Source organism: Staurois parvus, unplaced genomic scaffold (assembly GCF_062004578.1).
Source record: "Staurois parvus isolate SC_StPar_1 unplaced genomic scaffold, SC_StPar_1.0 ptg002121l, whole genome shotgun sequence".
NCBI classification, from domain to species: Eukaryota; Metazoa; Chordata; class Amphibia; order Anura; family Ranidae; genus Staurois; species Staurois parvus.
The window spans coordinates 116,719-143,113 of record NW_028319917.1 but is presented as its reverse complement, the minus strand read 5'-3'; the positions used below and the strand labels follow the sequence as shown (position 1 = coordinate 143,113).

Below are 26,395 nucleotides of genomic sequence, written 5' to 3'. Positions count from 1 at the left end.
TATTTTACTGTTTCCCCTCCTAATCTTTTCCTCTTTCTTTCCTATCATTTCTCTTGTTTATCTTCACTTTTTTATGAAATGATATCATCCTCCCCAAACCTATTTACATTTTTTTGTCTCTTTCCTATCATTTCCACACTCTTGTTTATCTTCTCTTTTTTTTCCCTTTTTCCCCTTTTTTCCCTCTCACACTCCAACCGCTTCCCAAAATCTTTTTGATTTTTTTGAAATATCATCCTTCCCAGACCTTCCTAAATGTTTCCCTTCTTGTCCTCATCTACAGGATATCATTCTTCCATTCTACATCCTCTACTCTCTCCATCCAGCCGTCTATATTGGGGGGCTCTGGGGGGGCACCAATATTTAGGAATAAGGCTTTTGGAACAGTTGTAATTTGTAATTTAGTATCCGTGTCCGTTAACGGAAGGATAAAAGTAAAAAACAAAAATTGTGTACAATTGTTTTTGGGCGCCCCCCCCCCCGGGTACAAACAACTAACATACACGTTTGGTATCGCTGCGATCGGCAGGAGCAGCAGAGATTATTTCGGGTTGTTCTTTGGTGGTTGGTTGTTGTAGCAGCAAGAAATATACAGATAAATAAATATATAGATTTTTAAAAATATTTTGGGCCAGTTTTCCTTTGGTAATACAAAAAAATCCCCCCACTCCAAATCCCCCATCCTAGCACAAGTCCTTTCCCCCCACTCCAAATCCCCCATCCGAGCGCAAATCCTCTCCCCCCACTCCAAATCCCCCATCCTAGCACAAATCCCTCCCCCCATTCAAAATCCCCCATCCTAGTGCAAATCCTCTCCCCCCACTCCAAATCCTCCATCCTAGCACAAATCCCTCCCCCCACTCCAAATCCCCCATCCTAGCGCAAATCCTCTCCCCCCACTCCTAATCCTCCATCCTGGCACAAATCCCTCCCCCCACTCCTAATCCTCATCCTAGTGCAAATCCTGTCCCCACACTCCAAATCCCCCCATCCTAGCGCAAATCCCTCCCCCCATTCAAAATCCCCCATCCTAGCGCAAATCCTCTCCCCCCACTCCAAATCCCCCATCCTAGCGCAAATCCTCTCCCCCCACTCCAAACCCCCCATTCTAGCACAAATCCCTCCCCCCACTCCAAATCCCCCATCCTAGCACAAATCCCTCCCCCCACTCCTAATCCTCATCCTAGTGCAAATCCTGTCCCCACACTCCAAATCCCCCCATCCTAGCGCAAATCCCTCCCTCCCCCACTGCAAATCCCCCCATCCTAGCACAAATCTCTCCCCACACTCCAAATCCCTCATCCTAGGACAAATACCCCCCCCCCAAAAAAAAATACCCCTCCAATCATCCCTACTAGCACAACCCCCTCCCCCAACAAAAATTATTTTCTAACACAAACCCCCTTATAGAGCAAATCCTCTTCCCCCATCCCCCCTCCCAACACAAATTCCCCAAATCTCCACTCCTAGCACCTCCCCAAATTTCCCCTCCTAGAATAATTCTTACCACCTGCAGCCCCCCAAATTCCCCCTTCCAACACAAATCCCCTCCCCCCTTTTTCCTTGTAGTGCACCCCCACTTCCCATGAAACCACAGTGCCCAGGGCAGCTGCCCCTCCTGCCCGCCCCTTGTCCCGGCCCCGTGCTTCCTGCACAGATAAAGCGAGGGGGTTTGTTGACTGGATGATCCTGAAGACTCCTCCATGTGCTCCCAAGTCAGCTCTTCCAGGCTGGAGACTTCTCAGGGGCCACTATCAATATCATCAGTAATCTCTTCAACCGGCATCCAGCCTGCGGCTCCTTGGCCACTTACTTTTCAGCCCCCCGGGGGGCGCTGCCATAGTCTGTGTTTTGGTACTTGTTGTCACCAATGAAGCCAAATATCCTTTAGGAAGTCCTCCAATCCCGTGTTGTGTTGTCCATCCCTATCCTCTCTTTTCCTCTGGAAGGGGAGGAGTTGCTGCTTCATTGCTGTGGAGGGAGGTGGGGGGCGGGGGAGTCGCTGTCAGCTTCAGCTTTTTCACTCTGTAAACAACGTGATTTTCACAACACGGGAAAGGGACAGAGAAAATGTGAAAAGAAGCCGAAACTCCCCCAAAATCAGGAAGAATAAATATAAATATACAATATCTCCTATTTATTTGTCTGAGAATAGTATGTCTACACCGGGGGGCCCCATACTATATATATACAGGGCCAGTGTACTGTCCTTCCAACTATAGGGGGGCCGGACTGTGGCCAGGGGGAGAAGAAAATGTCCTGACACCAGTGGGAGGAATAGTGCCCCATCATTGGTGTCAGTGGGAGGAATAGTGTCCCATTCTTGGCGTCAGTGGGAGGAATAGTGCCCCATCATTGGTGTCAGTGGGAGGAATAGTGCCCCATCATTGGTATCAGTGGGAGGAATAGTGCCCCATCGTTGGTGTCAGTGGGAGGAATAGTGCCCCATCATTGGTGTCAGTGGGAGGAATAGTGCCCCATCGTTGGTGTCAGTGGGAGGAATAGTGCCCCATCATTGGTGTCAGTGGGAGGAATAGTGCCCCATCATTGGTATCAGTGGGAGGAATAGTGCCCCATCGTTGGTGTCAGTGGGAGGAATAGTGCCCCATCATTGGTGTCAGTGGGAGGAATAGTGCCCCATCATTGGTGTTAGTGGGAGGAATAGTGCCCCATCATTGGTGTCAGTGGGAGGAATAGTGCCCCATCATTGGTGTCAGTGGGAGGAATAATGCCCCATCATTGGTGTCAGTGGGAGGAATAGTGCCCCATCATTGGTGTCAGTGGGAGGAATAGTGCCCCATCATTGGTGTCAGTGGGAGGAATAGTGCGCCATCATTGGTATCAGTGGGAGGAATAGTGCCCCATCATTGGTGTCAGTGGGAGGAATAGTGCCCCATCATTGGTGTCAGTGGGAGGAATAGTGCCCCATCATTGGTGTCAGTGGGAGGAATAGTGCCCCATCATTGGTGTCAGTGGGAGGAATAGTGCGCCATCATTGGTATCAGTGGGAGGAATAGTGTCCCATCGTTGGTGTCAGTGGGAGGAATAGTGCCCCATCATTGGTGTCAGTGGGAGGAATAGTGCCCCATCATTGGTGTCAGTGGGAGAAGTAGTGCCTCATCATTGGTGTCAGTGGGAGGAATAGTGCCCCATCATTGGTATCAGTGGGAGGAATAGTGCCCCATCATTGGTGTCAGTGGGAGGAATAGTGCCCCATCATTGGTGTCAGTGGGAGGAATAGTGTCCCATCATTGGTGTCAGTGGGAGGAATAGTGCCCCATCATTGGTGTCAGTGGGAGGAATAGTGCCCCATCATTGGTGTCAGTGGGAGGAATAGTGCCCCATCATTGGTGTCAGTGGGAGGAATAGTGCCCCATCATTGGTGTCAGTGGGAGGAATAGTGCCCCATCATTGGTATCAGTGGGAGGAATAGTGCCCCATCATTGGTGTCATTGGGAGGAATAGTGCCCCATCATTGGTGTCAGTGGGAGGAATAGTGCCCCATCATTGGTGTCATTGGGTGGAATAGTGCCCCATCATTGGTGTCAATGGGAGGAATAGTGCCCCATCATTGGTGTCAGTGGGAGGAATAGTGCCCCATCATTGGTGTCAGTGGGAGGAATAGTGCCCCATCGTTGGTGTCAGGGGGAGAAATAGTGCCCCATCGTTGGTGTCAGGGGGAGGAATAGTGCCCCATCATTGGTATCGGGGGGGGGGGGGAATAGTGCCCCATCATTGGTGTCGGGGGGGGAATAGTGCCCCATCATTGGTGTCAGGGGGAGGAATAGTGCCCCATCGTTGGTGTCAGGGGGAGGAATAGTGCCCCATCGTTGGTGTCAGGGGGAGGAATAGTGCCCCATCGTTGGTGTCAGGGGGAGGAATAGTGCCCCATCGTTGGTGTCAGGGGGAGGAATAGTGCCCCATCGTTGGTGTCAGGGGGAGGAATAGTGCCCCATCATTGGTGTCAGTGGGAGGAATAGTGCCCCATCGTTGGTGTCAGTGGGAGGAATAGTGCCCCATCGTTGGTGTCAGTGGGAGGAATAGTGCCCCATCATTGGTGTCAGTGGGAGGAATAGTGCCCCATTGTTGGTGTCAGTGGGAGGAATAGTGCCCCATCGTTGGTGTCAGGGGGAGGAATAGTGCCCCATCGTTGGTGTCAGGGGGAGGAATAGTGCCCCATCGTTGGTGTCAGTGGGAGGAATAGTGCCCCATCGTTGGTGTCAGGGGGAGGAATAGTGCCCCATCGTTGGTGTCAGTGGGAGGAATAGTGCCCCATCGTTGGTGTCAGTGGGAGGAATAGTGCCCCATCATTGGTGTCAGTGGGAGGAATAGTGCCCCATCATTGGTGTCAGGGGGAGGAATAGTGCCCCATCATTGGTGTCAGTGGGAGGAATAGTGCCCCATCATTGGTGTCAGTGGCAGGAATAGTGCCCCATCATTGGTATCAGTGGGAGGAATAGTGCCCCATCATTGGTGTCAGTGGGAGGAATAGTGCCCCATCATTGGTGTCAGTGGCAGGAATAGTGCCCCATCATTGGTGTCAGGGGGAGGAATAGTGCCCCATCATTGGTGTCAGTGGGAGGAATAGTGCCCCATCAAATCAAAAATCCTGTTTTTCTTAAATGGTGTTTAGCTACTTCTTAATTCCTTATTTGTCCGTCTGTCTCTCTGATCTACACTCTCTGGTCACCTATATACAGCACAGGATATATTAACCAGTTGTCTGCCGCCCTATAGCTAAAAACTGCTACAGGGCGGCAGGGCTGTGCGAAATCACAAACAAATATATATATATATACTGTATATAAGTGATTTTGTTTCCAGGTAGGGGGCATGCATGCGCAGTCCTACCCACGACGCCATTGGCGGTTAGGGATGTCAGTCACCAGGTCCCGGCCAGCAATTCCTCGCTAGCACCCGGTGATCGTTGGGTGAACCTGACAGGGGAGAGACCTGCGTGTAAAAAACACTGATCTCTCTCCTGCCAGCAAGGACATGCTGCTGTGTATCTCTGCCCAGCATGTCTCCCAACACACAGCACACAGGTAACCCCTTCCTGCCCAGTGCAACCTCTGACCATCTCCTGCAGTATGTTTTCAGTCTCTGACCATCTCCTGCAGTATGTTTTCAGTCTCTGACCCTCTCCTGCAGTATGTTTTCAGTCTCTGACCGTCTCCTGCAGTATGTTTCCAGTCTCTGACCATCTCCTGCAGTATGTTTCCAGTCTCTGACCGTCTCCTGCAGTATGTTTTCAGTCTCTGACCGTCTCCTGCAGTATGTTTTCAGTCTCTGACCATCTCCTGCAGTATGTTTTCAGTCTCTGACCCTCTCCTGCAGTATGTTTCCAGTCTCTGACCATCTCCTGCAGTATGTTTCCAGTCTCTGACCATCTCCTGCAGTATGTTTCCAGTCTCTGACCGTCTCCTGCAGTATGTTTTCAGTCTCTGACCGTCTCCTGCAGTATGGTTTCAGTTTCTGACCCTCTCCTGTAGTATGTTTGCAGTCTCTGACCCTCTCCTGCAGTATGTTTTCAGTCTCTGACCGTCTCCTGCAGTATTTTTTCAGTTTCTGACCATCTCCTGCAGTATGTTTTCAATCTCTGACCGTCTCCTGCAGTATGTTTGCAGTCTCTGACCCTCTCCTGCAGTATGTTTTCAGTTTCTGACCGTCTCCTGTAGTATGTTTGTAGTCTCTGACCCTCTCCTGCAGTATGTTTGCAGTCTCTGACCCTCTCCTGCAGTATGTTTTCAGTCTCTGACCGTCTCCTGCAGTATGTTTGCAGTCTCTGACCCTCTCCTGCAGTATGTTTTCAGTCTCTGACCGTCTCCTGCAGTATGTTTTCAGTCTCTGACCCTCTCCTGCAGTATGTTTGCAGTCTCTGACCCTCTCCTGCAGTATGTTTTCAGTCTCTGACCGTCTCCTGCAGTATGTTTGCAGTCTCTGACCCTCTCCTGCAGTATGTTTTCAGTTTCTGACCGTCTCCTGTAGTATGTTTGCAGTCTCTGACCCTCTCCTGCAGTATGTTTGCAGTCTCTGACCCTCTCCTGCAGTATGTTTTCAGTCTCTGACCGTCTCCTGCAGTATGTTTTCAGTCTCTGACCGTCTCCTGCAGTATGTTTACAGTCTCTGACCCTCTTCTGCAGTATGTTTTCAGTCTCTGACCGTCTCCTGCAGTATGTTTTCAGTCTCTGACCGTCTCCTGCAGTATGGTTTCAGTCTTGGACCGTCTCCTGCAGTATGGTTTCAGTCTTTGACTGTCTCCTGCAGTATGTTTTCAGTCTCTGACCGTCTCCTGCAGTATGTTTTCAGTCTCTGACCGTCTCCTGCAGTATGTTTTCAGTCTCTGACCGTCTCCTGCAGTATGTTTTCAGTTTCTGACCATCTCCTGCAGTATGTTTCCAGTCTCTGACCGTCTCCTGCAGTATGTTTTCAATCTCTGACCATCTCCTGCAGTATGTTTTCAGTCTCTGACCGTCTCCTGCAGTATGTTTTCAGTCTCTGGTGTCTTCTAGTCTTGTATGGCCAGCTGTGGTGTCTGTGGTCGGTGTTTGGACGGGGAAGCGATATTCTAATGGAAGTGCAGTCTGGGGTCGGTTCCGTGACACACTTTTACCTAATTTCTGATGCTGCCAAACTCCTGCAGGAGAAAAAAAATTTTTTTTTTGCAGCTTCCAGGTGTACATGAGGCCTTAAGGTAATGTACCACCATAGTCGCTGTTCTGTTTATGCATTAACATACCTCCTTGGATCTTAGTTTGTCTGGACAGTATTGTCACCTGCTGACCTGTTACCATCCACAGGCAGCTTAACTCTTCAGTAAGACGCAGAAGTTTAATCCAATGCAATTCTCCTTCAGATCAGTGCAGTACAAAGGATGTATTTCTAGTATTATGAGGGAAGTGTAAGAAGACAACGGGGGAGGTTTACAAAGCAAGTCACAAATCAGGCTGCGTCCACAAAAGGTTGACCTGTGCCTCTGTATTCCTGGGCAGTCAAGTGTGAGAGTTTGCAGTCAGGGTGAGTGGTCAGGGTCAGGTCTAATGCAGTCACAAGTATGGCACATATACAAAGAATGGTGTCACCCAAAATCCCAAATGCTGAAAGAAGCTGTAAATAAGAAAGTGTTTGGTTCAGTGTATGAGCTTTGTCATCCCCCAGGTGTCGGCGCAGCGAAGGTGACGCAGGACCCCCCTCATCTTACCCTGAGTGTAGGGGAGACGGCCATTATGTCCTGTGGTGTCAGCAATACGGGAGAGGAAGATATTCATTCTCAATTCTGGTATATAAATGGATCTGGGAATCCTCTGAACAACTCCTCCCGGGTGACTGTCACATCGAACTTTCTCACCATCTCCTCTGTTACCTATAATGACTCCGGACTTTACGACTGCCGAGTGCGAAACAAGAACCTCAGTCTATATAATGGGACCGGGACATATCTGTCCGTCACAGGTGAGCATCAGAACAGACTAGAACCTTCATTACTAGCGTCACACCGGGCCAGACACATCAGTCTCTGTACCAGAGGAGCTGACACTCTAATGCCCCCTCCCCCACAGTCACATCAGTCTCTGTACCAGAGGAGCTGACACTCTAATGCCCCCTCCCCCACAGTCACATCAGTCTCTGTACCAGAGGAGCTGACACTCTAATGCCCCCTCCCCCACAGTCACATCAGTCTCTGTACCAGAGGAGCTTACGCTCTAATGTCCCCTCCCCCACAGTCCCATCAGTCTCTGTACCAGAGGAGCTGACACTCTAATGCCCCCTCCCCCACAGTCACATCAGTCTCTGTACCAGAGGAGCTTACGCTCTAATGTCCCCTCCCCCACAGTCACATCAGTCTCTGTACCAGAGGAGCTTACACTCTAATGTCCCCTCCCCCACAGTCACATCAGTCTCTGTACCAGAGGAGCTTACACTCTAATGTCCCCTCCCCCACAGTCACATCAGTTTCTGTACCAATGGAGCTTACGCTCTAATGTCCCCTCCCCCGCAGTCACATCAGTCTCTGTACCAGAGGAGCTTACGCTGTAATGTCCCCTCCCCCACAGTCACACACTATTATTATTATACATGTATATAGCTCTGACATATACCGCGGCGTTGTACAGACCCCATAGAAGATACTCTCCCTGTATGATGAGGGTAAAGCATTGATTATGATGATGGATATTTCCTCTGTTTCTCTAGAAAGGATGAATACAACGACCTCTCCCAATGTCTGGTATCCGTCCCTTCACTACCTGTACCCTCTGATAGCCGTCATCCTTCTGGTGGTGGTGGGACTCCTGTGCAGGAGATGGGCCCCAGGACGAGGTGAGGAGGCCCAGTTCTCTTTGTGACGAATAAATAAAGGCGATTCCATTTTTGGTGACGCTTTCCATTTGTCCTGCAGAGCCGCAGACGCCGTCCCCGGAGGGGGAAGACACACCGGCATGTGCACAGGTTAGTGATGAAGATGAAAGTTATAAAACAATAAATGAAAACTCCGCCTCCCGCGCTGCCAATAACCCCACAAGTGCCGGAGCTGCAGATGGCACCGAACAATCTTCCAAACAGCGCCAAGACATGGAATACCGGCTGATGCTGCGTCACTCGGTAAGTACAACATCAAAATGAGGTACAAAAATATTCCTCAAAGAGCGAAAAGAGCAAAATTTGACGATAAAATCGCTCAGGCGTAAATATTAGATGTAGTGGCCTAAATATAGTGACCGATATTCGTAAGCGAACAATATAATGTGAATAAATAACATATCGTGTAAATAAATAAATAGATTGTGAAAAAAAAACCCAAGAAAGCGCAAAGTCCCAATAAATATGTGTATCTTCAGCAGAGATGGGTGTACTGCGGAGATGGGCCCTGAGGAAGTCACGTGATTTGTGACGCAACGCGTAGGATGGGAGCGCGGTGACGTCATTTTCAGTACGGACATCAGCCGCCATCTTGGTACACCTAATTGCAGTACACCCATCTCATGCCTGTCATCCTTCTCTTGGTGGTGGGAATCCTGTGCTGGAGATGTGCACCAGGACGAGGTGAGGAGGCTGAATTCTCTTTGTCGGGTGACAAATAAATATCTTCAGCAGAGATGGGTGTACTGCGGAGATGGGCCTTGAGGAAGTCACGTGATTCGTGACGCAACACGTAGGATGGGCAGTAGGCAGTTGTTTGTGTCTCTGCCCCTCCCACAATGGGTACATTTCCTGCAGTAGTTGGTATCTCTGCCCCTCCCACAATGGGGACATTTCCCCGCAGTAGTTTATGTCTCTGCCCCTCCCACAATGGGGAGATTTCCCCGCAGTAGTTGGTGTCTCTGCCCCTCCCACAATGGGGAGATTTGCCCGCAGTAGTTGGTGTCTCTGCCCCTCCCACAATGGGGACATTTCCCTGCAGTAGTTGGTGTCTCTAGCCCTCCCACAATGGGGAGATTTGCCTGCAGTAGTTGGTGTCTCTGTCCCTCCCACAATGGGGAGATTTGCCTGCAGTAGTTGGTGTCTCTGCCCCTCCCACAGTGGGGAGATTTGCCTGCAGTACTTGGTGTCTCTGCCCCTCCCACAATGGGGAGATTTCCTGCAGTAGTTGGTGTCTCTGCCCCTCTCACAATGGGGAGATTTCATGCAGTAGTTGGTGTCTCTAGCCCTCCCACAATGGGGAGATTTCCTGCAGTAGTTGGTGTCTCTGCCCCTCCCACAATGGGGAGATTTCCTGCAGTAGTTGGTGTCTCTGCCCCTCCCACAATGGGGAGATTTCCTGCAGTAGTTGGTGTCTCTGCCCCTCCCACATTGGGGAGATTTCCTGCAGTAGTTGGTGTCTCTGCCCCTCCCACAATGGGGAGATTTCCTGCAGTAGTTGGTGTCTCTGCCCCTCCCACAATGGGGAGATTTCCTGCAGTAGTTGGTGTCTCTGCCCCTCCCACACTTGTTCAATGTATCTTTGCTCAAAAAAATGAACTCCAGTTGATAGGTAACAAAAGTGGAGGTAATTAGGACCATGTGACAGTCGGCGTACTCACAGGACAGGAGTTGGGGGGGCGTGCTTTCAACTTTACCTGCACCTCAGCCACCAATAGAACTTTAGCTTCAGTAGTTGTGAGGATGCCGGCCGCCAGCATTATAGCAACCGTTGATGTAGGGGCATAGCAACAATGGGTGGAGCCTAATGGGGAGCTCAGACTAGTTGTCTATCAGATCTACCTTGCTTGTGGTAGACATTGGACACCCAGTGCCACCCTTAATGCTTCCTCTCATTTCCTGTTTTTGTTCCTCCAGGAGAACGACGATGGTGACCTCCATTATTCCACCATTGTGCATCGCCCAGCCGGCAGACAGATGAGGGATGAGAGCGATGAGAAGGGCGCAGATGAAGTAGTGTATGCTCCAGTGAGGACATCGACTTCTCACCGACCCTTCACGGTTGACCTAACAGACATGGACCTGGACCACCATGCCACCATGAGGATGTCCACACCACATGCTACACTTCCTCCTTTTCCTAACTCTTCCTACCGACTTACCTCACACAGTCCGGAAGGCAGAATCCTGGCAAAGAAACAACCGCGACCAAACCAAATTCACCGACTGACCGTTTACTGACCGTCTTCTGGTGGAGCCAACTGAGATACCAGTGATGTCAGCTACCTAGAGGCTCACTCTCTCTCCTCGAAGGTGGACTCTGGCCTCCAGGCTTGTACATTTGTATGGGCTGAAATAGTGTGATTTCACTGCACACTGTGAGCTTCTCACAATGTGCTTTAGAAGCCTTGCGGGCTGAATGAGAGAATTCCATCTATTCTCCTCAATGTCATTGGGGGAATTGATTTGGAGATAAGAAGCCCACTTCCCACCTAAGGCTGACTATTGCCCCATACACACTATCAGTTTTTTCGTTCAACCCAGCATGCTGAACGAAAAACAAAAACTGGAAGATCGCTGTACTAACACAAGCGATGTTAGTACAGCGATCTCCCCGCTGTGCTATTGGGTTCTGACAGGGGGCCTGCACCCCCACCACCACTGGTACACCACAAGCAAGCGTCTCTGCCATTGGCAGAGAGTGCTAAATGGAAGCCGATGGGCAGACCTTTTGTGGTCATGCCCCTTTGACAGAAGCTGCCGTACACATGGGCCAAATGTTAGCCAGTGTAACAGAAACTGTCCGACATTCTGCCCGTGTGTACAGGGCTTTGGGATGCACTCACAACAGGAAATTTGATTGTCCCCCTTGCCCACTTCCTTCCTGATCTACCCTCACATTGGGCTGTAAGCAAATGTTCATGGGCACACTTACATTCACCGGACACTTTACTAGGTCCACCTTGCTAGTCTCGGGTTGGATGCCCTTTTGCCTTCATTCTTCATGGCATAGATTCAACAAGGTGTTGGAAATGTTCCTCAGAGATTTTGGTCCATATTGACATGATGGCCTCACGCATTTGCTGTAGGTTTGTCGGCTGCACATCCATGATGGGAATCTCCCGTTCCACCACATCCCAAAGGTGCTCTATTGGATGGAGATCTGGTGACTGTGGAGGCCATTGGAGTGCAGTGACCTCATTGTCATGGTCCAGAAACCAGTTGGAGATGATTTGAGCTTTGTGACATGGAGCATTATCCTGTTGGAGCCATCAGAAGATGGGGACACTGGAGTCATAGAGGGGTGGACATGGTCAGCAGCAATACTCAGATAGGCCGTGGGGTTTAAACAATGCTCAATTGGTACTAAGGGGCCCAAAATGTGCCAAGAAAATCCCCCCCACACCTTGACACCACCAGCCTGAACCATTGATACAAGGCAGGATGGATCCACCACACCATGACACCACCACCAGCCTTAACCGTTGATACAAGGCAGGATGGATTCATCCTTTCATGTTGTTTATGCCAAATTCTGACCCCACCATCTGAATGTTGCCCTGAAATCCAGACTCATCAGACCCGGCAATATTTTTCCAATCTTCTAATGTCCAATTTTGGTGAGTCTGTGCGAATTGTAGCCTCCGTTTCCTGTTCTCAGCTGACAGGAGTGGCACCCAGTGTGGTCTTCTGCTGCTGTGGCCCATCTTCTTCAAGGTTGGACATGTTGTGCATTCAGAGGTGGTATTCTGCATACCTTGATTGTAACAAGTGGCCTTTCTGTCATCTCCAACCAGTCGGCCCATTCTCCTCTGACATCAACAATGCATTTTCCTCCACACAACTGCCACTCACTGGATATTTTCTCTTTTTTGGACCATTCTCTGTAAACCCTAGAGATGGTTGTGTATGAAAATCCAAGTAGATCAGCAGTTTTTGAAAGACTCAGACCAGCCCGCCTGCCCCAAGAACCATATCACATTCAAAGTCACTTAAATCCCCTTTCTTCTCCGTTCTGATGCTCAGTTTGAACTTCAGCAACCCGTCTTCACCATGTCTAGGCGCCTTTAAATGCATTGAGTTTCTGCCATGTGATTGGCTGATTAGCAATTTGTGTTACCAAGCAATTGAACAGGTGGACCTAATAAAGTGGCCGGTGAGTGTATATTGCCATCTCTGCCAACCAGACCACCTGATCTATGGAGAGTTCTCCGGCATGGTTTGCACTAACACTGAAGTGAACTGTACTGGACCACAAGTGAACGACAACTGGGACCATCTCTTCCATGTGGTCCAAGGCATTTTTTTTTAAGAGGTAATTTTATTGTTTTTAAGAGCAAAAAGGTATAAACAAGGGCAGAAAATGCTCATTTACAGACTTGTAGAGCACAGAAACTGCCCCCCCCCTCACCTCCAGCCACACTGTGACAGGTCCTTCCTTTTCACCACACGAAAAGCGTCCATGCCACCCTGTGCCTGACAGGTCTGGTTGGCACCTGCCTGCTGTGGAGGGGTCCCTAAACTGGAGGTAGCAGTCTCTCTATAGAGGGGCCCCTGGCCTGGAGATAGAGGCCTTTCGTAGTGGACAATGCTGCCTCTCGGAGTGGAGGGCCTCCGTAGAGAGATTGCCTCCTGCATTCTAGAGGCCCCTCCATAGGGAGATTGTCACCTCCAATCCAGGGGTCTCTTTTAGGGAGATTGCAACCGCCAGTCCAGGGGCCCCTCAAAAAGGAGACTGCTACCTCCAGTCCAGGGGCTCCTCCATAGAAAGATTGTAACCTTCAGCCCAGGGGCCCCTTCATAAAAGAGACTGCAATCTCCATAGAGAGACTGCCACATTCAGTTCAGGGGCCCCTGAATAGGGAGACTGCTACCTCCAGTCCAGCGGCCCCTCTATAGATAGATTGAAACCTCCAGTCTAGGGGTCCCTTCATAGGGAGATTGCAACCACCAGTCCAGGGGCCCCTCAAAAAGGGAGACTGCTACCTCCAGTCCAGGGGCCCTTCCATAGAAATATTGCAACCTTCAGCCCAGGGGCCCCTTCATAAAGAAACAGCAATCTCCAGTCCAGGAGCCCCTCCATAGAGAGATTGCCACATTCAGTTCAGGGTCCCCTGAATAGGGAAACTGCTACCTCCAATCTAGGGGCCCCTCTATAGAGAGATTGAAACCTCCAGTCCGGGGGCCTCTCCATAAGAGAGACTGCCACCTCCAGTCCAGGGGCCCCTCCATAGAGAAACCTCCAGCAACCCAAAAGTAAGTGGTAATGATGAATAGTAACCAATCAGTGAGCGTTAAAGATGTGCAGTAACCTCTAGCAAACATCAGCAAGCAGAAATGTGCTGGAACCCCTAGCAACTAGTGAGCCATAATGTGTGCTGTAACCTCTAGCAACCAATCAGTGGGTGCTATTGATATGCTGTAACCTCTGGCAACCAATCGCAATCTCTGCCTGATCTGCTGCTGTAAACGGATTTGGAGTCTGGCTGCTACTTATTGTGTGTCTCAGAGCAGGTGAAGAGTAAAATTGTAATGCTGGAAGGGGGGGCCCAAGAAAACAGCTGCCCAGGGTCCAATCAATATTAAAGATGGCCCTGTATGCAACAAAAGTGCCTTGGCCTTAAGAAAAATCCCATTTGGACTCCATGGGGTCCGAACTTTATGACATTTTTTTCGGCAGCCCCTGGACTCGTAAGTCATTTTTTATAGCGGGACCGCCTAATTCCCTAGATGGCATGGCAACTGTTCCCAGGTCCAAACCGTGCTCAGGAATGGTTCAGTGTACCGTGCCTGAGACCAGTTGGAAGAGGTGGTCCCGGGCCTTTGTACGTTTGACCAATCCCGGGCACTGTTGGCAGTACTCACACTACACAAACCAGACCAAGAGGGTCCACCATGACTTGACCCTTTGAAATGTCCGTATACCAGAGGAGCAATGAAATACAACCTTTAATAAAATACTATCTTTTAAAGGACAACCTTGTGTAGTAATGGTCATTGTAGGACGTGTATGCCGGATCTATCTTTAAGGACTACCCCCATGACACCTCTAAGCCCCGACTGCTATCTACTGTATATAGACTCAAGTTGGCCATACATGTTGCCCACCACCTCAGTTTCCCACTCTCTCCACCAGGGACGGACTGACCATTGGGGCACTCGGGCACTGCCCGAGGGCCCGTGGTCAGTAGGGGGCCCCATGAGATGCCCCTGGCACATTTCATAGGCTTTTTCATAGCCTTTTTTGGGTGTGGTTTGAGTGTGGGCGAGGACACAGGTGCCCCATGATCTTTTATTGCCTGGGGGCCCCATGAGTTGTCAGTCCACCCCTGCTCCCCACTTGTCCCCCTCCTCACAGTGTGGTGAGGCTAGCAGGGGACCAAACCAGTTGTGTTCAGAAGGAAAGAAGCGGTGACCTCGCCCTTTTCTTCCCTGTTTTGGCCACCACCGCTGACACAGAGGGAGCTGTGGACTTGTGTTGCCTCCCTCCCGGCTACTGCTTGCCACCCACTCAGCTTGTTCCCCCTCTTCTAGTATCTGAGAGGGACCAAGCGCTGAGAGGAAGGAGCATCATGGGACATGTAGTCCCGGAAGTCTAGCGGAAGTCCCATTTTGTCCATAGGGAGTGAACGACAGCTCCCAGCAGGCCCTGCTAGAACAGAGGAGGAAAGAACCCAAGGAGCCCAAGAAAAGAGGTGGAATCAAGGAGTGTGAAAGGGGACAGAGTGAGGAGAGGACTGTGCTGGGGAACACCAGAGAAGCACCAGCACCACCAGCTAGAGAGAGACTGAGCCACTGCTGGGGTACAGACATGCTGCACTACAGACTAGAGTTGGCCGGGCAACCCAGACTGAGCGAACGTCCAGTGGGAGAGAGCGTTGCTGCAGTTTCACTGGATCTGGTGAAAGGGTCTGTCGGCCATTGTCCAATACTGCTCCTAGGGACTGAGCCATTAGGGACCGCCTAGTCAGCTACTCTGTAACTTTAATATTGCCTGCAGGCCTCATTGACTGTCTTAACGAGCGCCAACGCGCTCCAATGTTTTAGGTGGCAAAGGGTCAGAAGAAGAAGCCACATACACGTTTTTTTGGTTTTCTTTCTACTACTTGGGCATAGCTTGGCTCTGTCTAGCAAACTGTGTCCTATTTCACCTGCCATGTGTTCAATCCTGTGCTAACTGCCATTTATCCTACTCCATTCCAATAGATTAAAGTGGTAGTAGGCTTTTTTTTTACTTTTACTAACAGGCAAGCCTATAATAAGTACAATGCAGTAAATGTGCACCGTTCAGGAGATATTTACTTTAGCAGCGTCGTCCATTAAGAGAGCCATGCCGTGCCCAAAGCTCCCGCCCCTTGCACAGGAGTGGTGTCATCGCTGCACAGCCAGTCTAATGGCTGCGGCCCTCGAATGCAGAAGGAAGACTGGGTGAAGATGGAAGCCCCGGGGAGCCAAGACCACGCTCTGCTGGAGAGCTTCATTTTCAGGTAAGTCTTTCATAATGTGCTAGTATGCAATGGGAGTAATCTTACAGGGAGAAGATTTGGTTGTCAGGTGCTAGGTTCAAGGACCGTGCAGGTTGCTACAGGGAAATCCCGGATGAGCCCCCACATGTAGCACTACCCCCTCAGGAATCGCTAGGTTTTGGGTCCCCCTAAAGCTTCTGCTTAGACAGGCAACATGCATTTTTCACACTTTGATCAGGATCAGTAGACCGTCCTTGAGCTTGGTTTTGTGGTTTTATTAAGGGGTAACAACTTGGAGGGGGTCTTGGGGTATACGGGATGTCCAAGGAACTGAATAACTTGGGGACAACTCTTCTAGCAACTATGTACAGGAAAATAATGAAAGCAACAGTGTCTCTTTAAGAGCAATGACCAGCTCTTTCGGTGTACCTCCTCAGACCTCGGATGATTTCTCCGTTCCACTCAGCTGCTTGAGGGTTTCTCTGAGCAAGGGGACCCCAGATCTTCCACGTTGTAACAGTCCCAGATGAGAAGCTAGTTGGGTATTACACCTGACTGCCCTCTCCCCTTACCCAGGGGGTGTAAGAGCACTCCCTCTGTCTCTCCTGTAAGGTTGGTGGGTTGGTGGCTGCCTTCAGGCCTTATGCTGGGTTGGCTCCCTCCCTGCTTCCCAGGCTGTCTTTTATCAAGAGACGTTGAGGCAGAGAGATCCTCCTTTCCAGCACCCTGCCTGTAGGTAAGCCCCTTCCCTGGGGCTCCCTTCCAGGCTCCTCACTCCATCTTCCACATGACACAGCTCCACAACTCCACCCCCCCCCCTCCTTACTGATCAGGCTCTAGCTTACTGAAGGCTGTCCTGGCCCCATGCCAAGCCTCTGGCTTGGGGATTGGTTAGATTCCCTATAAGTATGCAAATATAAGCCTCCTCCCCTCCTGTACCCCTCTTTCAGAAAGTTCTGGTAGTTTCTGGAAGGGTGCGAGGGTCCTGAATTCTTGATTTGCAGAGCCTCCCAGCCCTGACCTGGCTGACTCACTCCCAGGCTGACTCTAAAAAAAAACAAACTATCTAGCTCCCCCTAGCTGTACCTGGAAGACGTTACATTCACCCCCCCCCCCCCCCCCCCCCCGATAGGATACAGCCATGTCCTCAGTAGCTGGGGGACAAAAAAAAACAGAGCATCCCATATAGAAAAAGGGGACGGGAAAAGGAACAAACTTGGAAGGGGGGAAATGTGCAAATAAATATTCGTATTTTACATATTAAAATTAACCCCTTCACGCCGGACCTTTAAGAGGTTTCTGATGCCGGGGTCATGTGACTGCCGTGATTTGCTGCAACGACAGTCACATGATCGGAAAGGTCTCGATGGCAAGAAGAGATCAGACCTTTCCATGGGACACCGACACATGTGCTGGGAGCGCACAGGGCGTGCACTCTCAGCACATGTTTGCTTACAAATGGTATGCAAATATTCGACCGCTCAGCGTCAAGGACCAGCCGGTGTTGAGTGGAATCGGAGAAACACACCCAGGACTTGCAGTGCAGCTTTCTCTGCTGTTGCTTGGCTATTATTCTGATCAGTCTATATTTTATGTGTCACTGAAAGTATGGAGATGGGAGAAGGTCCATGGAAAGTCAGAAGGTATTACCTTCATACTTGGTTAGATGAGGGCACCAGAAAGTCTTACCTTCATACTTGGTTAGACGAGGGCACCAGAAGGTCTTACCTTCATACTTGGTTAGACGAGGGCACCAGAAGGTCCTACCTTCATACTTGGTTAGACGAGGGCACCAGAAGGTCTTACCTTCATACTTGGTTAGATGAGGGCACCAGAAGGTCTTACCTTCATACTTGGTTAGATGAGGGCACCAGAAAGTCTTACCTTCATACTTGGTTAGACGAGGGCAACAGAAGGTCTTACCTGCATACTTGGTTAGATGAGGGCATCAGAAGGTCTTACCTTCATACTTGGTTAGACGAGGGCACCAGAAGGTCTTACCTTCATACTTGGTTAGACGAGGGCACCAGAAGGTCCTACCTTCATACTTGGTTAGACGAGGGCACCAGAAGGTCCTACCTTCATACTTGGTTAGATGAGGGCACCAGAAGGTCCTACCTTCATACTTGGTTAGATGAGGGCACCAAAAGGTCTTACCTTCACACTTGATTAGATGAGGGCACCAGAAGGTCCTACCTTCATACTTGGTTAGATGAGGGCAGCAGAAGGTCTTACCTTCATACTTGGTTAGATGAGGGCACCAGAAGGTCTTGGATCACACACAGTATGAACTCTCTCAGATTTTCCCTTGTCCGTGAATACCGCATCACACTCATTATTTTGGACGTAGGTTGGTCTGGTGTGGCATGAAGGACTCCCCTCAGTGGATGGTGTCTGGGATCCTGTGGGGATCAACAGGAATTTTATTAAAGAGAATATCGCTAACAAAGACCAAACGTAAACCAACCTGAATTTGAAGGTCAACATCTGCGCAAATCAAAAAACATGATTCAATATTCCAAAAACGAAATACTTTATTAAACATATTTAATAACAATCATGGAGGTCTATACCATATATCAGGGGTCTCCAAACTTTCTAAATAAACGCAACTTTACTGTCCTTCAAACTTTAGGGGGGGGGGGACTGTGGCCAGTGGGAGAAAAAAATGTCCTGGAGTCAGTGGGAGGAATAGTGCTCCATCATTGGTGTCAGTGGGAGGAATAGTGCTCCATCATTGGTGTCAGTGAGAGGAATAGTGATCCATCATTGGTGTCAGTGAGAGGAACAGTGATCCATCATTGGTGTCAGTGAGAGGAACAGTGATCCATCATTGGTGTCAGTGGGAGGAATAGTGCCCCATCATTGGTGTCAGTGGGAGGAATAGTGATCCATCATTGGTGTCAGTGAGAGGAATAGTGATCCATCATTGGTGTCAGTGGGAGGAATAGTGCCCCATCATTGGTGTCGGTGGGAGGAATAGTGCCCCATCATTGGTATCAGTGGGAGGAATAGTGCCCCATCATTGGTGTCAGTGGGAGGAATAGTGCCCCATCATTGGTGTCAGTGGGAGGAATAGTGCCCCATCATTGGTGTCAGTGGGAGGAATTATACTGCATCATTGGTGTCAGTGGGAGGAATAGTGCCCCATCATTGGTGTCGGTGGGAGGAATTATACTGCATCATTGGTGTCAGTGGGAGGAATAGTACTCCATCATTGGTGTCAGTGGAAGGAATAGTGCCCCATCATTGGTATCAGTGGGAGGAATAGTTCCCCATCATTGGTGTCAGTGGGAGGAATAGTGCCCCATCATTGGTGTCAGTGGGAGGAATAGTGCCCCATCATTGGTGTCAGTGGGAGGAATAGTGCCCCATCATTGGTGTCAGTGGGAGGAATAGTGCCCCATCATTGGTATCAGTAGGAGGAATAGTGCCCCATCATTGGTGTCGGTGGGAGGAATAGTGCCCCATCATTGGTGTCGGTGGGAGGAATAGTGCCCCATCATTGGTGTCAGTGGGAGGAATAGTGCCCCATCATTGGTGTCAGTGGGAGGAATAGTGCCCCATCATTGGTGTCAGTGGGAGGAATAGTGCCCCATCATTGGTGTCAGTGGGAGGAATAGTGCCCCATCATTGGTATCAGTAGGAGGAATAGTGCCCCATCATTGGTGTCGGTGGGAGGAATAGTGCCCCATCATTGGTGTCGGTGGGAGGAATAGTGCCCCATCATTGGTGTCGGTGGGAGGAATAGTGCCCCATCATTGGTGTCAGTGGGAGGAATTATACTGCATCATTGGTGTCAGTGGGAGGAATAGTGCCCCATCATTGGTGTCGGTGGGAGGAATTATACTGCATCATTGGTGTCAGTGGGAGGAATTATACTACATCATTGGTGTCAGTGGGAGGAATAGTGCCCCATCATTGGTGTCGGTGGGAGGAATAGTGCCCCATCATTGGTGTCAGTGGGAGGAATAGTGATCCATCATTGGTGTCAGTGAGAGGAATAGTGATCCATCATTGGTGTCAGTGGGAGGAATAGTGCCCCATCATTGGTGTCAGTGGGAGGAATAGTGCCCCATCATTGGTGTCAGTGGGAGGAATTATACTGCATCATTGGTGTCAGTGGGAGGAATAGTGCCCCATCATTGGTGTCGGTGGGAGGAATTATACTGCATCATTGGTGTCAGTGGGAGGAATAGTACTCCATCATTGGTGTCAGTGGAAGGAATAGTGCCCCATCATTGGTATCAGTGGGAGGAATAGTTCCCCATCATTGGTGTCAGTGGGAGGAATAGTGCCCCATCATTGGTGTCAGTGGGAGGAATAGTGCCCCATCATTGGTGTCAGTGGGAGGAATAGTGCCCCATCATTGGTGTCAGTGGGAGGAATAGTGCCCCATCATTGGTATCAGTAGGAGGAAGAGTGCCCCATCATTGGTGTCGGTGGGAGGAATAGTGCCCCATCATTGGTGTCGGTGGGAGGAATAGTGCCCCATCATTGGTGTCAGTGGGAGGAATAGTGCCCCATCATTGGTGTCAGTGGGAGGAATAGTGCCCCATCATTGGTGTCAGTGGGAGGAATAGTGCCCCATCATTGGTGTCAGTGGGAGGAATAGTGCCCCATCATTGGTATCAGTAGGAGGAATAGTGCCCCATCATTGGTGTCGGTGGGAGGAATAGTGCCCCATCATTGGTGTCGGTGGGAGGAATAGTGCCCCATCATTGGTGTCGGTGGGAGGAATAGTGCCCCATCATTGGTGTCAGTGGGAGGAATTATACTGCATCATTGGTGTCAGTGGGAGGAATAGTGCCCCATCATTGGTGTCGGTGGGAGGAATTATACTGCATCATTGGTGTCAGTGGGAGGAATTATACTGCATCATTGGTGTCAGTGGGAGGAATAGTGCCCCATCATTGGTGTCGGTGGGAGGAATTATACTGCATCATTGGTGTCAGTGGGAGGAATAGTACTCCATCATTGGTGTCAGTGGGAGGAATAGTGCCCCATCATTGGTGTCAGTGGGAGGAATAGTGCCCCACCTTGGTGTCAGTGGGAGGAATAGTGCCCCATCATTGGTGTCAGTGGGAGGAATAGTGCCCCATCATTGGTGTCAGTGGGAGGAATAGTGCCCCATCATTGGTGTCAGTGGGAGGAATAGTGCCCCATCATTGGTGTCAGTGGGAGGAATAGTGCCCCATCATTGGTGTCGGTGGGAGGAATAGTGCCCCATCATTGGTGTCGGTGGGAGGAATAGTGCCCCATCATTGGTGTCAGTGGGAGGAATTATACTGCATCATTGGTGTCAGTGGGAGGAATAGTGCCCCATCATTGGTGTCGGTGGGAGGAATTATACTGCATCATTGGTGTCGGTGGGAGGAATAGTGCCCCATCATTGGTGTCAGTGGGAGGTATAGTGCCCCATCATTGGTGTCAGTGGGAGGAATAGTGCCCCATCATTGGTGTCAGTGGGAGGAATAGTGCCCCATCATTGGTGTCAGTGGGAGGAATTATACTGCATCATTGGTGTCAGTGGGAGGAATAGTGCCCCATCATTGGTGTCAGTGGGAGGAATAGTGCCCCATCATTGGTGTCAGTGGGAGGAATAGTGCCCCATCATTGGTGTCAGTGGGAGGAATAGTGCCCCATCATTGGTATCAGTGGGAGGAATAGTGCCCCATCATTGGTGTCAGTGGGAGGAATAGTGCCCCATCATTGGTGTCAGTGGGAGGAATAGTGCCCCATCATTGGTGTCAGTGGGAGGAATAGTGCCCCATCATTGGTGTCAGTGGGAGGAATAGTGCCCCATCATTGGTATCAGTGGGAGGAATAGTGCCCCATCATTGGTGTCGGTGGGAGGAATTATACTGCATCATTGGTGTCAGTGGGAGGAATTATACTGCATCATTGGTGTCATTGGGAGGAATAGTGTCCCATCATTGGTGTCAGTGGGAGGAATAGTGCTCCATCATTGGTGTCAGTGGGAGGAATAGTGCCCCATCATTGGTGTCAGTGGGAGGAATAGTGCCCCATCATTGGTATCAGTAGGAGGAATAGTGCCCCATCATTGGTGTCGGTGGGAGGAATAGTGCCCCATCATTGGTGTCGGTGGGAGGAATAGTGCCCCATCATTGGTGTCGGTGGGAGGAATAGTGCCCCATCATTGGTGTCGGTGGGAGGAATAGTGCCCCATCATTGGTGTCAGTGGGAGGAATTATACTGCATCATTGGTGTCAGTGGGAGGAATAGTGCCCCATCATTGGTGTCGGTGGGAGGAATTATACTGCATCATTGGTGTCAGTGGGAGGAATTATACTGCATCATTGGTGTCAGTGGGAGGAATAGTGCCCCATCATTGGTGTCGGTGGGAGGAATTATACTGCATCATTGGTGTCAGTGGGAGGAATAGTACTCCATCATTGGTGTCAGTGGGAGGAATAGTGCCCCATCATTGGTGTCAGTGGGAGGAATAGTGCCCCACCTTGGTGTCAGTGGGAGGAATAGTGCCCCATCATTGGTGTCAGTGGGAGGAATAGTGCCCCATCATTGGTGTCAGTGGGAGGAATAGTGCCCCATCATTGGTGTCAGTGGGAGGAATAGTGCCCCATCATTGGTGTCAGTGGGAGGAATAGTGCCCCATCATTGGTGTCGGTGGGAGGAATAGTGCCCCATCATTGGTGTCGGTGGGAGGAATAGTGCCCCATCATTGGTGTCAGTGGGAGGAATTATACTGCATCATTGGTGTCAGTGGGAGGAATAGTGCCCCATCATTGGTGTCGGTGGGAGGAATTATACTGCATCATTGGTGTCGGTGGGAGGAATAGTGCCCCATCATTGGTGTCAGTGGGAGGTATAGTGCCCCATCATTGGTGTCAGTGGGAGGAATAGTGCCCCATCATTGGTGTCAGTGGGAGGAATAGTGCCCCATCATTGGTGTCAGTGGGAGGAATTATACTGCATCATTGGTGTCAGTGGGAGGAATAGTGCCCCATCATTGGTGTCGGTGGGAGGAATTATACTGCATCATTGGTGTCAGTGGGAGGAATAGTACTCCATCATTGGTGTCAGTGGAAGGAATAGTGCCCCGTCATTGGTGTCAGTGGGAGGAATAGTGCCCCATCATTGGTATCAGTGGGAGGAATAGTGCCCCATCATTGGTGTCAGTGGGAGGAATAGTGCCCCATCATTGGTGTCAGTGGGAGGAATAGTGCCCCATCATTGGTGTCAGTGGGAGGAATTATACTGCATCATTGGTGTCATTGGGAGGAATAGTGTCCCATCATTGGTGTCAGTGGGAGGAATAGTGCTCCATCATTGGTGTCAGTGGGAGGAATAGTGCCCCATCATTGGTGTCAGTGGGAGGAATAGTGCCCATCATTGGTGTCGGTGGGAGGAATAGTGCCCCATCATTGGTGTCAGTGGGGGGGAATAGTGCCCCATCATTGGTGTCAGTGGGAGGAATAGTGCCCTATCATTGGTGTCAGTGGGAGGAATAGTGCCCCATCATTGGTATCAGTGGGAGGAATAGTGCCCCATCATTGGTGTCAGTGGGAGGAATTATACTGCATCATTGGTGTCATTGGGAGGAATAGTGTCCCATCATTGGTGTCAGTGGGAGGAATAGTGCTCCATCATTGGTGTCAGTGGGAGGAATAGTGCCCATCATTGGTGTCGGTGGGAGGAATAGTGCCCCATCATTGGTGTCAGTGGGGGGGAATAGTGCCCCATCATTGGTGTCAGTGGGAGGAATAGTGCCCCATCATTGGTGTCAGTGGGAGGAATAGTGCCCATCATTGGTGTCGGTGGGAGGAATAGTGCCCATCATTGGTGTCAGTGGGAGGAATAGTGCCCCATCATTGGTGTCAGTGGGAGGAATAGTGTCCCATCATTGGTGTCAGTGGGAGGAATAGTGCCCCATCATTGGTGTCAGTGGGAGGATTAATGTCCCATCATTGGTGTCAGTGGGAGGAATAGTGCCTCATCATTGGTGTCAGTGGGAGGAATAGTGCCCCATCATTGGTGTCAGTGGGAGGAATAGTGCCCCATCATTGGTGTCAGTGGGAGGAATAGTGCCCCATCATTGGTGTCAGTGGGAGGAATAGTGCCCCATCATTGGTGTCAGTGGGAGGAATAGTGCCCCATCATTGGTGTCAGTGGGAGGAATAGTGCCCCATCATTAATGTCAGTGGGAGGAATAGTGCCCCATCATTGGTGTCAGTGGGAGGAATAGTGTCCCATCATTGGTGTCAGTGGGAGGAATAGTGCCCCATCATTGGTGTCAGTGGGGGGAATAGTGCCCCATCGTTGGTATCAGTGGGAGGAATAGTGCCCCATCATTGGTGTCAGTGGGAGGAATAGTGCCCCATCATTGGTGTCAGTGGGAGGAATAGTGCCCCACACTGGTGTCAGTGGGAGGATTAGTGCCCCATCATTGGTGTCAGTGGAGGAATAGTGCCCCATCATTGGTGTCAGTGGAGGAATAGTGCCCCATCATTGGTGTCAGTGGGAGGAATAGTTTCTCATTGTCAGTGACAGGAACTATGCCCCCGGGACGCAGGTTGGAGATCACTGCCATTTATTTTGGTCACGCAGCAAACTGGCTACTCTGTAGTTTGCAGTCTTCTAAATGATCTAAACAATGATTGGCCAGCAAGTACAACTTTCGCCAAGTCCGGCCATTTTGGATTTGGGCATTGGAGATATTCCTCCTAACTACATTACGTCTTCCTCGCCACCAAACTATCTGTAACCAGACGATGGAAATCCCCAAATATTCCCGCAATAAAAGAAATTGTCCGGGTAGTGCAGCTCCGCCATACGTATGAAACGCGATTCGCATCTTCAACAGGGAACTGTGAAAAAGTGGCAACCATGGAGTGCATGGCACTCAAAACAAGAATTCGATTTATAAAACTCGCTTTTTTTAATATATTTCCTCACCTTTCTTTCTTTTTTGGGTTAAAAAAAAAAAAAAAGACCAACAATTTTGAGGAAAAAAAAGCAATATTTTTGACTTTTTGCTATTAAACATGTCCAGTAAAAAAATTTAAAAAATCAAATTTTGTCATAAATTTAGGCCAAAATGTATATATATGCTCCATCTTTTACATACTGAACCCCTCCCCCTCCAGAGGATCCCCCCCCCCCCCCCCTTCCTGACCAGGCCGTTTTTTGTATTACGGCGCTAAGTTATTTTAACTGACAATTGCGCGGTCATGCAACGCTTCACTTTCTTTAGATGGTATTTGATCGCCTGTGCAGTTTTTTATTATTTGCACTATAAAAAAAAAAAAGATCGACAATTTTGAGAAAAAAAAAACAATATTTTTGACTTTTTGCTATTAAACATGTCCAGTAAAAAAAAATGTTAAAAATCTAATTTCGTCATAAATTTCGGACAAAATATATCCCGCTCCGTGTCTTCGCTAAAAAAAAATCCCAATACGTGTAAATTAATTGGTTTACGTGAAAGTTATAGCGTTACAAATGGCGGGATAGAGACTGGGATTTCTTTTTTAAATGTTTATTTTTACTAGTAATGGTGGCGATCAGCGACTTATAGCGGGACTGCGGGGGGGCATTTTAACACTGGGGGGGGGACAGACTTGACGTCACTGACATGCCCAGTGACACCAATACAGTGATCAATGCTAAAAAAAAAAAAAAAAAAAGCACTGACATTGTACTAATGGCACTGGGCATTTGTCAAGGTCCTACCTTTTCCCTGAGGTTATGTTACTCCATGTGCTGGCGTCCATCTTGGATTCTGCTGTGCATGATGGGAATCCTTTTATGCCTTCAGGTCTCTGTGGTCCATCCCCCAGAGGGGTGTGGCTGATGACATATAAGCCTGTGGCCCGCACATGCTCTTTGCACTTGTGTCTTTGTGTTGCTATTACTCTGTTCTGACTCTCGTGACTCTCCTGGTATCTGATTCGGCTTGTGACTTGACTATTCTTTGTATTCTCCTTTGATCTGATCCTCTGTTGCTGAACCCGGCTCGTGACCTGTGATTCTCGTCTGCTGTCCTGTACTGTTTTGTCCTGTTGTTGTTGACCCGGCCTGCCTGACTACTCTTTTGTCTCTTCCACCAGCTACACGCCATTGGCGGCGGCCATTACCGCAGCTGAGGTGTCTCGGGGGCCGCGACCTGGTTCCTGGCTGCGTCAAGTCCATCCCCACCATCAGGGGCCCTGGTGAAGGGCAGCCTGGGACTTAGACTCCGCGCCCTGAGGGACTTCGGTCTGTGGGTGGTGGTTGTCGTCAGCCAGTGCGTTACATTGTTAGGCCTGCCTGTCCGTTCCTCGGCCCCTGCCCTGACAGCATTAAGTATTACAAAATATTTTTAAAATATATCCTTCAGATTTTTTTTTAACATATAGAAAATCATTTTAGCATATTTTTACATATACAGTTGCAAGAAAAAGTATGTGAACCCCTTGGGATTCCGTGGAGTTTTGAATGAATTGGGCATAAAATGTCCTCTGAATGTCATCTAAGTCACAACAATAGAAGAACACAGTCTGCTGAACATAATACTACACAAACATTAGATGCTGCCATGGTTTAACTGC

General features: G+C 49.7%; 1 protein-coding gene across 1 annotated transcript in view; it reads left to right on the top strand.

Moving 5' to 3' along the window:
- LOC149432653 (uncharacterized) overlaps window positions 1-14,336 on the top strand; it is a 36,210-nt gene extending 21,874 nt beyond the window's left edge. Inside the window, exons 2-5 of the mRNA XM_089665087.1 lie at window positions 7,159-7,452; window positions 8,194-8,319; window positions 8,399-8,601; window positions 10,276-14,336. Coding sequence (XP_089521213.1) covers window positions 7,159-7,452; window positions 8,194-8,319; window positions 8,399-8,601; window positions 10,276-10,599 — 947 coding nt within the window. The 3' untranslated portion in view covers window positions 10,600-14,336. The remainder of the gene's footprint in view (window positions 1-7,158; window positions 7,453-8,193; window positions 8,320-8,398; window positions 8,602-10,275) is intronic.
- The last annotated feature ends 12,059 nt before the right edge of the window (window positions 14,337-26,395 follow it).